At 35.2% G+C, this 13,726-nt stretch overlaps 1 protein-coding gene across 7 annotated transcripts in view; it reads right to left on the bottom strand.

The window, feature by feature from the left end:
• RPS6KC1 (ribosomal protein S6 kinase C1) overlaps positions 1-13,726 on the bottom strand; it is a 177,125-nt gene that overhangs the window by 108,752 nt on the left and 54,647 nt on the right. For 6 of the 7 annotated variants that reach the window (XM_072831089.1, XM_072831087.1, XM_072831093.1 and 3 more), the window contains one exon: positions 5,849-6,211. The exons of the other annotated variant lie outside the window; for it this stretch is intronic. In XM_072831089.1, coding sequence (XP_072687190.1) covers positions 5,849-6,211 — 363 coding nt within the window. The remainder of the gene's footprint in view (positions 1-5,848; positions 6,212-13,726) is intronic. 7 annotated transcript variants of the gene reach the window in all.

The raw sequence follows: 13,726 nt of genomic DNA on the forward strand, positions 1-13,726 counted from the left end.
TATCCCACTGGTCAAAAATATCCACAAGAACAATCATAGAAAACTTACATATCAACAGCATCCAGGAATACTTTTCAATGTGAGATTTATAATATATGCAGAAAATTTAAAAAGAAACAGAAAAGAGATCTTATTTTGAAGGGTCATCATTCAATTCTATATTTAAAAACCATTTTATAGTCACTATCACAACACCCAGTACATACCTATTGAAACTTCAATTGGATGAATAGATGGCTGAATAAGCAAATAATCAAAGGAAGGAAAAGAATGAATTTCAAAATAAAGTTTATAAATATTTGATACTCTCTGAAGACTTGTTTCTTCTCCATTTTAAAAAGCTACTATAATTAGAGAAGAAATGTTTAAGAAGTAACATGGCACAGTGGAAACAAGATAAGATTTGAACTCAGAAAGACCCAGATTTAAAACTGAAACTCTTAGTGGCTTGTATTAATGGAGCAAATTGCTTGCTTTATACAAGTCTTAGTTTTCTCCACCTATTAAATGGGGATTACAGTATCTACCTTACAAACAAATAAGCCAGCAATTTTGGCACCTAGAACAAACCAAACAAAACCAGTTCTCAAATCAACTCTGTAATTCATAATGTAGCCCACAGATGGGTGTTACTAACAATGCTCGCCATCTGGTAGCTTCCTGTTTTAAATAATTATTCTTGCTAACTAGGTGCCAAGCTTCTAGAATCATTACATTAAATGTTTGCACCCTCTAAATTTTGGTGTCCTTAGACAAAGCCCAGTATGACCAGTCATAGTTCAGCTTATAGGCTTGTTCCGAGGGTTAAAAATATGTTAAGAAAAACCCCTTGTACAATGACAGGCATCTAATAGACAATAAATTATTGCTGTTATTTAAATATTTTATTAATGCCTTTATGTCATCCATTTGCCATTCTACATTCCCATAATTATTCTAGAAAACCAACACTCAGAATATAGATTAATCATACCAGGCCATTGCAAAAACAAACAAGACAGAAGTGAAAGGAAATGTATTGGAAACATTCTCTTCAAAGATTCAAGTTGATTCCTTCAATCTTGATTTTTGGATTTTCTGTCTTAAGCACATAAAGACCTGATACTTAGAAGAGCAGAAGGCACCTTAATTTTAAGAGCCATTCCTAGATTGAGGAAATAAGTGTCAGATTCAAAAGGAGAATTCAAAGTTACCAGTATCGGGGTATGCTCCTTCTCTCCTGGATGGGCAAACAGAACTGGTGCTATTGCGTTCTGCCTCTAGTCTCAGCTGTGCAAACACCAGTTAAGTAAAAAAAACATTAAGCCATCTTTATCAGATCTACAAACAACGCAGATAACCTCCTTTAGGATGAATACTTTAATTAGGATGAATAGTTAGTATTTAGAATAACAAAATTTGCCAAATCATAAGAACCTTGTATAAAGCACTCCTACTTAGCTCTGAAAGATCATTCTCTCTAGATTATCAGATATCCAGAAATAATAAATTTATTATAAAGCATATCAAACCAAACCAAGGTCACAGATAACAATTCTATTTTTTTTTCCTAACAGGTAACCATTCTTATAGCAAGAATTAAATTAAAATGATGCATAGGCATTATGGTTATAGCGATGTTTCAGTAACAACTTTACCCTACTAAAACGAACTTTCCTGAAGAAAATATCTCTTCTACCCAAACATCAAGTCAGTTCACAAGCTAGAGCCCCCAATTTCCCCACAAATTAAAGAATAAATCCATCATACTCAACATTACACTCGATGGTAAATAGCTGAAAGCTTTTCCTCTAAGATCAGGAACAACACAACGATGCTCATTCCCACCACTTAATTCAACATGGTACTACAAAAGTCCTAGTCATAGCAATCAGACAAGAAAAAGAAATAAAAGGCATACAAATCAGAAAGGAAGAAGTAAAACTGTCTCTATTTGCAGGTAGTATGATATTATATACGAAAAACCCTACACCAAAAAAACTGTTAGAATTAATAACATGAAATCTGTTACAAATCATTGATAAAAGAAATTGAAGGCAAAAATAAATGGAAAGATATCCCATGCTCATGGATTGAAAGAACTAATATTGTTAAAATGTCCATACTACCCAATCCAATCTATAGCTTCCCTATCAATGCAATTCCTACCAAAATTCATCCCTAGCAAAATTCCACCCAAGTAGGAAATAACATTTTTCACCTAAGTAGGAAAAAAAAAATCCTAAAATTTGTACGGAACCACAAAAGACCCCAAATATTGAAAGCAATCTGTGAATAAAGAACAAAGCTGGAAGCATCACATTTCCTGATTTCAAACTACATTACAAAGCTACAGGAGTCAAAACAGTATGGTACTGGCCACCTAGATCAATGGGACAAAATACAGAGCACAGAAATAAAGCCACACATATACAGTCAATTAATTTCTGACAAAGGAACCAAAAATATACACTAGGGAGGATAATATTTTCAATAAATGGTATTGACAAAAATGAACAGCTACCTGCAAAAAAGTAACACTAAGCCCCTATTTTACACCACACACAAAAAATTAACTCAAAATTAAAGACCTGAACATCTGCATAAAATTCACAGACCTTAAAATTAAAGACCTGAACATAAGACCTGAAACCATTAAATTCCAGAAAAAAAAACAATATATGTGTGTGTGTCCATACACACACACAGAAACATTATTCAGCCATAAAAAAGAAGGAAATCCTGCCATTAGTGAAATGAATGGACCTTGAGGTCATTATGCTAAGTAAAATACCTCTGAGAAACAAATATTATACAATCTCACTTATGGTAGAATCTAAAAAGAACCAAACTTATAGAAAAGATTGGTAGGTTACCAGAGGCAGGAATAGGGGTGTGAGAAAAGTAGAAGAAGGTAGTCAAAAGGTGCGAACTTCCATTTACAAGATTAACGAGTCCCATGATGTAATATACAACATTGGGACTATAGTTTAAAAATACCTTATCACATATTTGAAAATTGCTAAAAGAGTAGATCTTAAAAATTCTTGTCATAAGAAGAAAAAAAATTGTTACTTTGTGAGGGGAAGGATGCTAATTAACTAAACTCATTATGGTAATCATTTCATAATATATATATAGGTATCAAATCATGTACACCTTTAGTGCAATGTTATATGTCAATTGTATCTCAATAAAACGGGGGGGGGAAGTTTAACCAATAATGTCTATATGTCTGTTAGGTGGTGACTTACATACCAACCAAAAGCACTGCCCTGACATTACATGTGACACATAGTTTAAAACATAAGCATAAGAACTAAAGCAAAGGGGGGATCCCTGGGTGGCTCGGCGGTTTGGCGCCCGCCTTAGGCCCAGGGCCCGATCCTGGAATCCCGGGATTGAGTCCCGAGTCGGGCTCCCAGCGTGGAGCCTGCTTCTCCCTCTGCCTGTGTCTCTGCCTCTCTCTCTCTCTCTCTCTCTCTCACTCTCATAAATAAATAAAAATAAAATCTTAAAAAAAAAAAAAGAACTAAAGCAAAGGTTATTTTACATATTGACTAAAAATTAGAATTCTGTGATTGTGGTTCCCACAGTTTGTATAAAGAAATTGATCACAGAATGAATAAATAACAAAAGGCTAAAAGCAATTAGTCAAGTATAATTTTTTGGATTTGATGGCACAAGAACAACTAAAACCAATCCATGGCTGGAACAGATACTGTGCTTTCAGAAAGACAGGGATATGTTAAATAGGAAAAACATATATAAATGGTAACATTCCTTGAGACAGAGGTCTAGTAGATTTGGTATCAAGTTCTAGTGAGAAATAATTCACCATATAATCACAAAGTAAATATCTTAAATGATATTTGTTATTTGCTGATATATATATCCATAATTCTCATTTTGAAGTAAAGATTTTTATTTTTCTGGTGCCATCAAGTGGTAACATTATGAAGTGCTCGAAGTTTAAATGCAAATAACTAAGACAGAAAAATATCACGCTGATATATCCGTGTCAGTTAAACACAAGTGAATTTTTAGCACAAAATGATCTAAAAAGAAAAGGGAAAATATTAAAGCTAAATGCAACTCAACCCGATTTTAAACTGTCAACCCGAAATGAGGTAAGACAAAGAAAAACGTGTAGATCTTTAAAGACCAGAATGCTCTACTAGCAAACAAAAAACCCTATGACATTACTTGAGAAACAAAAATTTGTATCAAAATGACGTATCAGTCAAACCATGAGAAGTGCTCTCTCTTGAAACTCCATTAACGTGGCAGTAAAAGACTTATTTTTAAGGCAAAAGCCCAAAAGGACAAAGAGATTAAGAGAGAAAACTGCAGCAACATTTTACAAGCTAGGTAACAGACAGATGAATGGTTATTGACTTGGGAAACTCAAAGAAAATTGCCTAATATTACACTGTAAATCTCCCAAAGTTTGGGAACTGGTAGCACTAGGTAGCTATGGAAATCAGAGTAAGGGCTAAAAACAAGAGAATTAGTCAAAATTCTGGCTAAAAAGCAATGATGCCACTACACCCACTTCCCTTTTCTAGTCCACGTAGCCAAGTACTCATTTTTTACCACATTAGAAGATCGAACGTCCATACTCTAATAAAACAGAAGGCTCTGTACTACAGGACACCAAGCACAGTGAGGGTGGAAAAGAGTTAGTGCTACAGGAGATTATAGTAATCTGAACAGCACTAACAAGTCAAAGCTCATAGAACCACAGGAAAAATGATGATTTTGTAGAAAGCAAACCATTGGAAGAAGGTCCTATCAACGTCTGATTATTGTGTCCAGAAAATCATGAAACTGCAGTATGCTTCACACTCTTTCTATAAGGAAAAGACAAATGACTATAAACAAAAATCTGATGCTTAAAAAAAAAAAGCTAAGTCCTAGTTACAGACATTCAGAAACATTCAGCTTTTAATGTCCCAATTCACCCTAGTAATTAGCTGAGAATTTATGGCAACTAACAAAGAACAGAACAGTAGGCAAATCAAGAACCTTTACATTTCATCCCCTCTCTTCAGGCGAGCAAGAGTAAATGCACTAAAGAATCTCTGTGAATACTCCTGAGAGAGGTGAAGGCTCGTGATCACTAGCCACATCATAAAAAATAGATTATTATTCATACAAGAGATGTGGAGATTTGATTTTTTTTTAAGACCTGTTTTTGTTGGTTAATTGATCAAAGTAGAGAGTTAAGCAGCTCTGATACTGTCTTCCATTCATGTAATTAAAAGTATACACCCAGGGGCACCTCGGTGGCTCAGTCGATTAAGTACCTGCCTTTGGCTCAGGTCATGAACTCAGGATCTTGAGATCCAGCCCTATGTCAGGCTCCCCGCTCAGCAGGAAACCTGCTTCTCCTTCTCCCTCTGCCATTCCCACTGCTTGTGCTCTTTGGCTCTCTGTCAAATAAATAAATAAATAAATAAATCTTAAAAAAAAAAAAAAAAGAAGAAGAAGGTATATACCCAAATATAGGTCTTTTTTTTTTTGAGAGAGAGAGAGAGAAAGAGAGAGAATGCACATGAATGGGCCTAGGAGGTGAGGGAGAGAGGGCAAGACAGGATCCTAAGTAGACTCCATGCCCAGCATGGATGGGGGCTCCATTTCACGACACCAAGGTCCTACATGACCTAAGCTGAAATCAAGAGTCAGAGGTTACTGACTGAGCCATCCAGGTGCCCCCCAAAGGTAGGCCATTTAATCTTCAGTATTTTCTCATTTTCAGTCTTAATTTTACATGGGACTTTACACAAGTTATAGTTATATGTATATACTTTTCTTTCCAGGCACCAACATAACATTCCAAAACATATTAATACAGATAAAATGGTACCTTGAACACCTTCTAGGAGTAAATCAACTCCTTTCCTATAAAAATTGGAAGCAGCTTCATAGTCATCTTCTTCTTCTTTTTTTAAAGCCAGCTTTATTAATTCTCCGGCTTTCTCCAAATAATCTCTCTTGCCAAGCTTAGATTTTAAACTGCCAGGGAAGAGGCTGCGACTTTCTCGTTCTTCTTCTGGTTTGTTCTGTTCACTGTCAGAAGCAACAGCCCCTAGTGCTGAAGGATCCGAAGAAAGATTGAGACCAAAAGTTCTAACGGGAGAATTTTGATTGGAAGCCATTCCATCATCTAACTCAGCAAGAGAATCCACGTCAACAGTAAGAGATATCAGATCACTGTCACTGGAGAAACCTAGAAATATGATCACAATAGTAAATAGATATTAAATTAAGGATTATCCAAAAAGAATGTAAATCACACTATTCATTTGTTCATACTATCCAAGTCGATTAGGAAGGCTGTCATTGCCTGATAGAGATCAGGGCCTGGCAATTTGTTTCTGCTTACTTCGTTCATTTCTGCATTCAATGTAGCTCTAGAAACCAATCTCCTTTGCCTTAATTATCACACTAAAACCAAAGGCAAGTCTTTATCTAGTCTTCTTGTAAAAAAGAAGTGGCTTTACCACATGTCTTGTAACAACATCATTATGATAAAGGGAAAAGTATAAGAGCTTCAGGGTAAGACAAAACCAAGTGCTTGGATCCCAGCTCTTAAAACTTACTATGTGACCAACAGTGAGTCACTTAATAATATTACTTATTATGTACGACTTTAGAAATAGAGTTAATGCATATAAAGCATAATAGACTATCATTCAATTACAACTATTATAGTAATTATATAATCATTATTTAACTATTATACGATGTACCCTCAGAGGTGTGCTTTTAGATAATCATCCATATCTGGAAAATGTATGCCATTTAGTTGTGTTTTTTTTTTAAAAGGACTAAATTTTTAGAAATCTTTGTTTCAATCTCTTCTACATGTTTTTGGAGAGAGGTTTGGTCTATATTTGCCTCTTAGTTTTCTGACAGAAAATTAATAAATAGGTGGTATTGAAATATTGAGCAATGAAAATTCTTTCTCCCATTTCATAGAACTGACTTCATGGTAAATGAGCATGAGGTCTTGGGACCTCCCTTTACCTTCTTTAAATAATTGAGAACCTCAAAAAACTTTTGTTTTTGTGGATTATACCTGTAAAATTTACCACTCTTAATAATTAGACTAAAATTTTTTAAACACTGAAGTCCATTACATATTAATATCATTTTTTTTAAAGATTTTATCCATTTGACACATGCAGACAGAGTGCATAAACAGGGGGAGTTGCAGGCAGAGAGCAAGGGAAAAGCAGACTCATCGCTGAGCACGGAGCCCGATGCAGGACTCAATCCCAGACCCCAGGACCATGATCAGAGACAAAGGTAGATGCTCAACCGACTGAGCCACTCAGGCACTCCATTAATATAATTTTTATTAAAAATAACTACTTTCTTGGGGTGCCTGCATGGCTCAGTCAGTTGAGCCTCTGCCTTTAGCTCAGGTCATGATCTCTGGGTCCTGGGATCAAGCCCCATGTTAGGCTCCCTGCTCAGCAGAGAGTTTGCTTCTCTCTCTCCCTGTGCCTCTCCTCAACCTCACCCCACCTCGTGCTCTTTCTCTCTCTCAAATGAAATAAAATCTTTTAAAAAAACAAAAAAACTATATTCTCAGAAACAAAGTATTTAGTGAGAGAAGTGACATTGTTTTACATTTTTACAAATCTTTTTAACAGAAGGTGCCTAGATTCCCACATCTGATCCTGCCCTCAATCTGTTGTCATGTTGTTCTGGTTGAAAGGTGTGAGGAGGGATGCCTGGGTGATTCAGCAGTTGACCGTTTGTCTTTGCATCATTCGTGCAAATGTCAACACAGTGAAAAAGGCAAATAATTTCCTAGACTATTATGAAGACAATTTCTGCCTTGGGGACCTCCTGAAAAGATCTCCCAGATACCCAGGGGTCGAAGACCATACTTTGAGAATTACTGATCTATATCATTCAATACGGTTGACAATAGAGTTATGTAAAAATTAAGTTTGGGAACAACTATGTGATCTGTATCACCACTGAATATTGACTTTCAAGTTTCTCAGAAAAGAAAATTATTTCTTCAGGATCATATACAAAGTCAAACTTAAAGGTAGATTAGACTACACATGCTAGATCAGGGATCAGCAAACTTTTTTTTCTGAGGGCCAGGGAATATTTCAGGCTTTGTGGGCCATATGATCTATGTCATAACTAATCAACTCTTCTATTGTAGTACAAAAGCAGCCACAGATAATATGTAAATGAATAAGTATGGCTGTGTTCCAGTAACACTTTATTTACGGATGCTGAAATTTGAATTCCATATAATTTTCACATGCCACAAAACAATATTCTCTTGAATTCTGCCAACCATTTTAAAACATAAAAACCATTCTTAGCTAGTAGGTCATATAAAAACAGGTGGTAGGTCGGATTTGGCCCACAGGCCATAGTTTGTCAACCCTTATTATAGACTCAAATTGCTTACTTCATATCAAATAAAATAAGTTAGGGTAAAAACATGTTACTGGCAGCTAAACTCAAATTTCAAATCAGCTTCAGACACTACTTTGGCACCCTGTCAACATATCCTGTTTTCAGGGTTTTTTTTTTTCAAATCCTTAGAATGTCCATAAAGAGCTCATTTCATTCCCTAAAAGCAAAAGACTTCATTAAATCCAAAATCTGAGATGAGATTCAGACCTAGTGGAAATCTTTTCAATCTCTGACATTTCAGCTATACAGACAGCTTTCAAAATCCAAATCTTTTACAGCAATCTACAAAATTATTTATCCGAGAAACATACAAACCTTATGAGATTTCTTTAAGTGATTCAAAAATATTTCATATATTTCAATGCACATTTATTTCCTTAAATGGGGGCATTATATAAGCTGGTCCATTGATATTAATAAACAAATATACAAAGTTTAAAAAAAATAAGTTCTGGTTTATACAGCTAATCAGAAAAGAAAGGAAATGTTGTTATAGATATTTTGTCTGCTCTCCAGTGTCTTGCCACTATAACCTTTACATCATCTATCACATTGTACTGTTTCATGTTTTGCCTGATTTTCCTTTCTAACAAGAACAATAATACCAAAGGGCAAAGGGGTAAAATTATGTGTACTCAGTTTCTTGGCTTTTGACCACAAAAATCTAGTGACATAGTTTTATTTCCTCTCTTACCTTTCCAATCGTATTTTGTTAGCAAGGGAAATCATGCTTAAATAAAATTAGATCAGAAGAGTAAGACTATCAAAATACCTAGAAAAAAAGTCAGATAATAAAACAAAATAATAATATTCAAATTGTTTCCTTTTCAAATTCTACCCAATTCTAAATGAAGAATCTTTCAAAGTAAGCAAAGTAAGAAAAACTAGCAGGTTAGGTGAGGAATTTTTCTGGTTCAACTAGAAGCAAAGGGAAGCAAAAAGACTTGTGATTTAATCTTTCTAGAGGACAATTTGACAATGCATATCAGATGTAAAAAACGCTAATATCTTTTACCCAGAAACTCATCAACTTATACCAAAAACAATCAGAGATATGATAAAAAAAATCTATACATAAGAATATCCATCACAAAATTTAGTGAAAATTTGGAAATAACAAATTCCTAACAATAGGAGATTATGGTCCATCCCTTTGAGAAAACATTATACAGCTATTAAAAATTATATTATAGAAGAATGTTTAATGCTAAGGTATTCATTATCTATTATGCAAAACCAACAAACTGTAAAGCAGTATATGCATATACTATAATTCTAATTTTAAAACAAAAACACAGGAAAAAAGGCTAGAGAAGTATATTAAACACTGACAGTAATTTTCCCTGTATGGTGGGATTACAGGTGACTCTTACCACATTTCTTATATGTGTATGGCAAGTTCTTAAGCCTCAGTACTTGAAGGATACCAAAGCAGCAGCAAGGGCTAAAACTGGGAATTTGCTTGTAAATAAATCTATATTATATAGACAAAATTTATGAAATATAGGCCCGTATGAATCACCCAGCAGCCGGTGCCTAGGAATTCCTAACTTGAGAGAAGACCAAAATGATTATAGACAGATCTGTTTGAAGCAGACTAACCCTTGACACTTCTTCCTTACCTGTCTTCTTCCTTTAATTCTCCTCCTAAGATGCACCCTACCAGATGTGAAAAGCCTAACTATCTTATCGCAACCATACACTGCAACTAATCATCTTCCAGCACTCTCCGAAATCTTTCCCTTCTGTATTTAAGCAATTTCAAAACCCCCTTCTTCTCCATGAAGTATTCCCCAACCAACTCAAGAACACTCCCCTTTCACCACCGCAGCAATGAACCATTATTTACACACGGACTCAGTACCAGCTCTTTCATCCTATATGCTTAATACATAATAAAGTGCTAGCCCAATGTCTTGAAATCATGGACCTGTCATTCAACCTGTTTTATATGAAGCTACATATAAACATCGCATGAAGTGGAGATAAGCTTCCTAAAACCCAGAAAGAAAGGGAATAGGATACAGAGAGCAGCAAACAAGCTAGAGGTTCTCAGTTGGGCCGAGTAGGAAGAACGTTGTGGATAAGGCAGGGCAACAATTGACAATTCAGAGACTCTTTGTCAAAAGTGAAACCAACCTGAAGTCAATCCATGTTTAAAGGGGCCCTCTGGAGCCATCATGAGAGTAAAAGGTACATGCTTCACCAACACCATCAAGACAAAAACCTAAGCCTTTTTGGGAAGAGATGGGAGGGGGAAGAGTCAAAGGTTCTATGAAAGCGTTCTGCCTCCAGGTTCATATCACAGAGATTCAAGTCTCAGGGCTATTAGAGGGCCCCAGGTGACCGGTTAAAAAGCAGCTACAGACATGAGGGGTTTATATAGCATCCCAGTTCACCTACCTACCCTCACCTTCTGTGCTTTGAACTGCTCAGAGTAGGGCAGTCTAGTGAAATCTGTCTAGGACACCACCTCTGAAAGACAGGCACCAGGGGAAAAGGTTGAGTTGCTATAGAATAAATCTTTATACTATAAACTATCAGAAATCTGTATTTGAAGACCATCTGCAAAAAGAGATCAGTTTCCTTTAGAACAACAGGTGGTCTGTCATGGTCAACTATATATAAAATACATGGCCTCATTATTATTAGCTGATAGCTTTCACTGAGCACTGAGGTTCAGTCAACGAAAGGGAATTTCTACTTTTCCTAGTAGCAATGACTCATGCTTCACACACAAAGCAAAATATCTAGCCAGCAGAACAAAGGTCACCCTGAGGTAGAAGACATACATATCAATCTCCATTAAGAAACAAGCCCTTATAAATATGATTTTAGATGACTATCTAAATCTAAAACTTGATGCTAATTAAGACTCCAGTATTTGATTACCAACTTATCATTTAGAAATAACTGCTATTATGAAAAAGTACCATTCCTTTGATGTTTCACATTTTTATAATGTCCTGAGGACAAGTCTTTGCTTCACCCTTAAAAATGTTATGAAAAGAGCATCAGAATATCTACTGCATGTTTGGTGAAAAACAGAATAACCTCAGAAAACAACACATCAATCAAAATTACAACCCTAATACTGTTATCAACAACAAAGATCCCTGAGTTGGCTTCCCTTTCTACCTAATGAACTTTTTATGTTGCTACTCTCCATAATCTCCTCTGCAAATCAAACCTGCTACCCAGCACTCAAGTAGCTCATACTGAGCTTTCTATAACAAATAGGTATTCTCATTGCTTCCCTCTCCATAAAATTAAATCTCCCCTTTCAAAATATACTTGCTGCTGAATAGTTGGAGTGCTTGGACCACCTTAGGCACACGGCTTTACTTCTCTGAAATTCCAATTTTTAATTGTAGAGTAAGGGATTTATCTATATCATTCTTTCTACTCTAAAACACTTTCCGGGATCCCTGGGTGGCGCAGCAGTTTAGCGCCTGCCTTTGGCCCAGGGCGCGATCCTGGAGACCCAGGATCGAATCCCACGTCGGGCTCCCGGTGCATGGAGCCTGCTTCTCCCTCTGCCTATGTCTCTGCCTCTCTCTCTCTCTCTATCTCTGTGTGACTATCATAAATAAATAAAAATAAAAAAAAACAAAAACAAAAACAAAAAAATAAAAATAAATAAAACACTTTCCATGACATATTATGATTTTTTTATTCCCCCCCAGCCCTAAAATCCTAATACACAACATTATCCTCAATAGCCCTAGGGTTTTTAAGAGTCAATATTTATAATTTGTATCATTTGTTTTACATGCACACTTAGAATGACACATTCTCATTTGTGTTTATCTTGAGAATAATGATCCGTTCCTTTTTCCCTATTTAAGCTCCCTCACCAAATAAAATTCAACTAATAAGGGACAATGAATAACAGTTAAGTAGATAAGCACTTAAGAGAAAAAAGAACTTCAAAGTGAATAAGCCTTCTCTCATAATATAGGAGGGCCTAAAATAATCAGAGTAACTAGATTTAGAGTTCTCATGGTGCCACCTAGTGGACATTCACATTAAATTCTACTTTAAATTTAAATGACTTTTAATTAGGCTTTCTAGATTTTGTCATTTTACACTACTCCATGTAGTGGGTAGACTTTAAGTTCGTCTGAAAAATAGATTTAGGCTATTAAGTAGCCAATCTACTGAAGAATATTCCTTTTTTAAATGATCCCAATTCAAAGCATCAACTTTAAATCAACTAAACAAAAATAATACAAATAACAAAAAAAATCATAATTATGAAATGGTACATTGATACAGATGATTTTCTTCAAACTTAAATAACTATACACCCTTCCAATTAGTCTCCCCTAAGAGTTTAAAACTCATCAACATTATTCAATTTAATACAGTTTAACTCTAATCTTCATGCTTTAACGAATTCCCCCATCAAATAAAAACACAAATCTTGAACTGAAGGCGATTTTAGAGATCCTTTACACAGACCAGCAATAGATGCTATTATCAAAATGTACATTTCATTTACTCTAAAATGGCTACTTCAAGACAACTTAATAGATCCTTTCTTGTGTCTACAATTGCCACAAGTGAGCCCCATGGAGCTCTTAATCCACAATTTACTACCAAAAAAAAAAAAAAGTAGATCTGGCTATTCCAGGAGACATTTAAGAACATTCGCTCTTAAGATCTACATACAAGAAGCTGATCTCTCAATTTGTATTTGTGGTTATGATCACCTAATTATTTTCTCTTGTTTGCTGCATACACCTGGAAAATGTCCCTCCCATAACTGCAAAGGAAGTCAAGCAACGTATTAGGAAGAGGAAATGACACAGGTTACCAGATGAGAGTCTACCAACATCAAAGGCTCCAATATAAAGGCCAGCATGGCAGTAAAGCAACTACATCCTTCAAACAGGCCAACAGATGAGAGAAACATGTCAAGAAGCTCAATTCCCATGCACCATTTTGGCCAGATTTCCACAAATGTCATAGTAACTTCATAGCTAAGTTTAATCAAATGAAAAGATGCAAGTTTAAAAAGGAAATAAGATGTTAACAATCAAGTCAATCTTCTTTCATCTTTAAAAATATATGTAGTTTAATTTCTCCGGACAAAGGAGATAAAGAGTGACCACTTCATTTTAAAAACATAAAACAATATTAACTTTTTTATCTAAAAACCTACTGAATAATTTTATAATTTTCAATTTCATATTAGATAAAATATATTTACCAGTTAATTACCAAATTATTGGTTTTATGAAACCTTAAAGGAGTTTTCTCTATCCCACTATCAAATAATGATAAT

The sequence above is a fragment of the Canis lupus genome, chromosome 6 (genome assembly GCF_048164855.1).
Source record: "Canis lupus baileyi chromosome 6, mCanLup2.hap1, whole genome shotgun sequence".
In the NCBI taxonomy this organism is placed as follows: domain Eukaryota; kingdom Metazoa; phylum Chordata; class Mammalia; order Carnivora; family Canidae; genus Canis; species Canis lupus.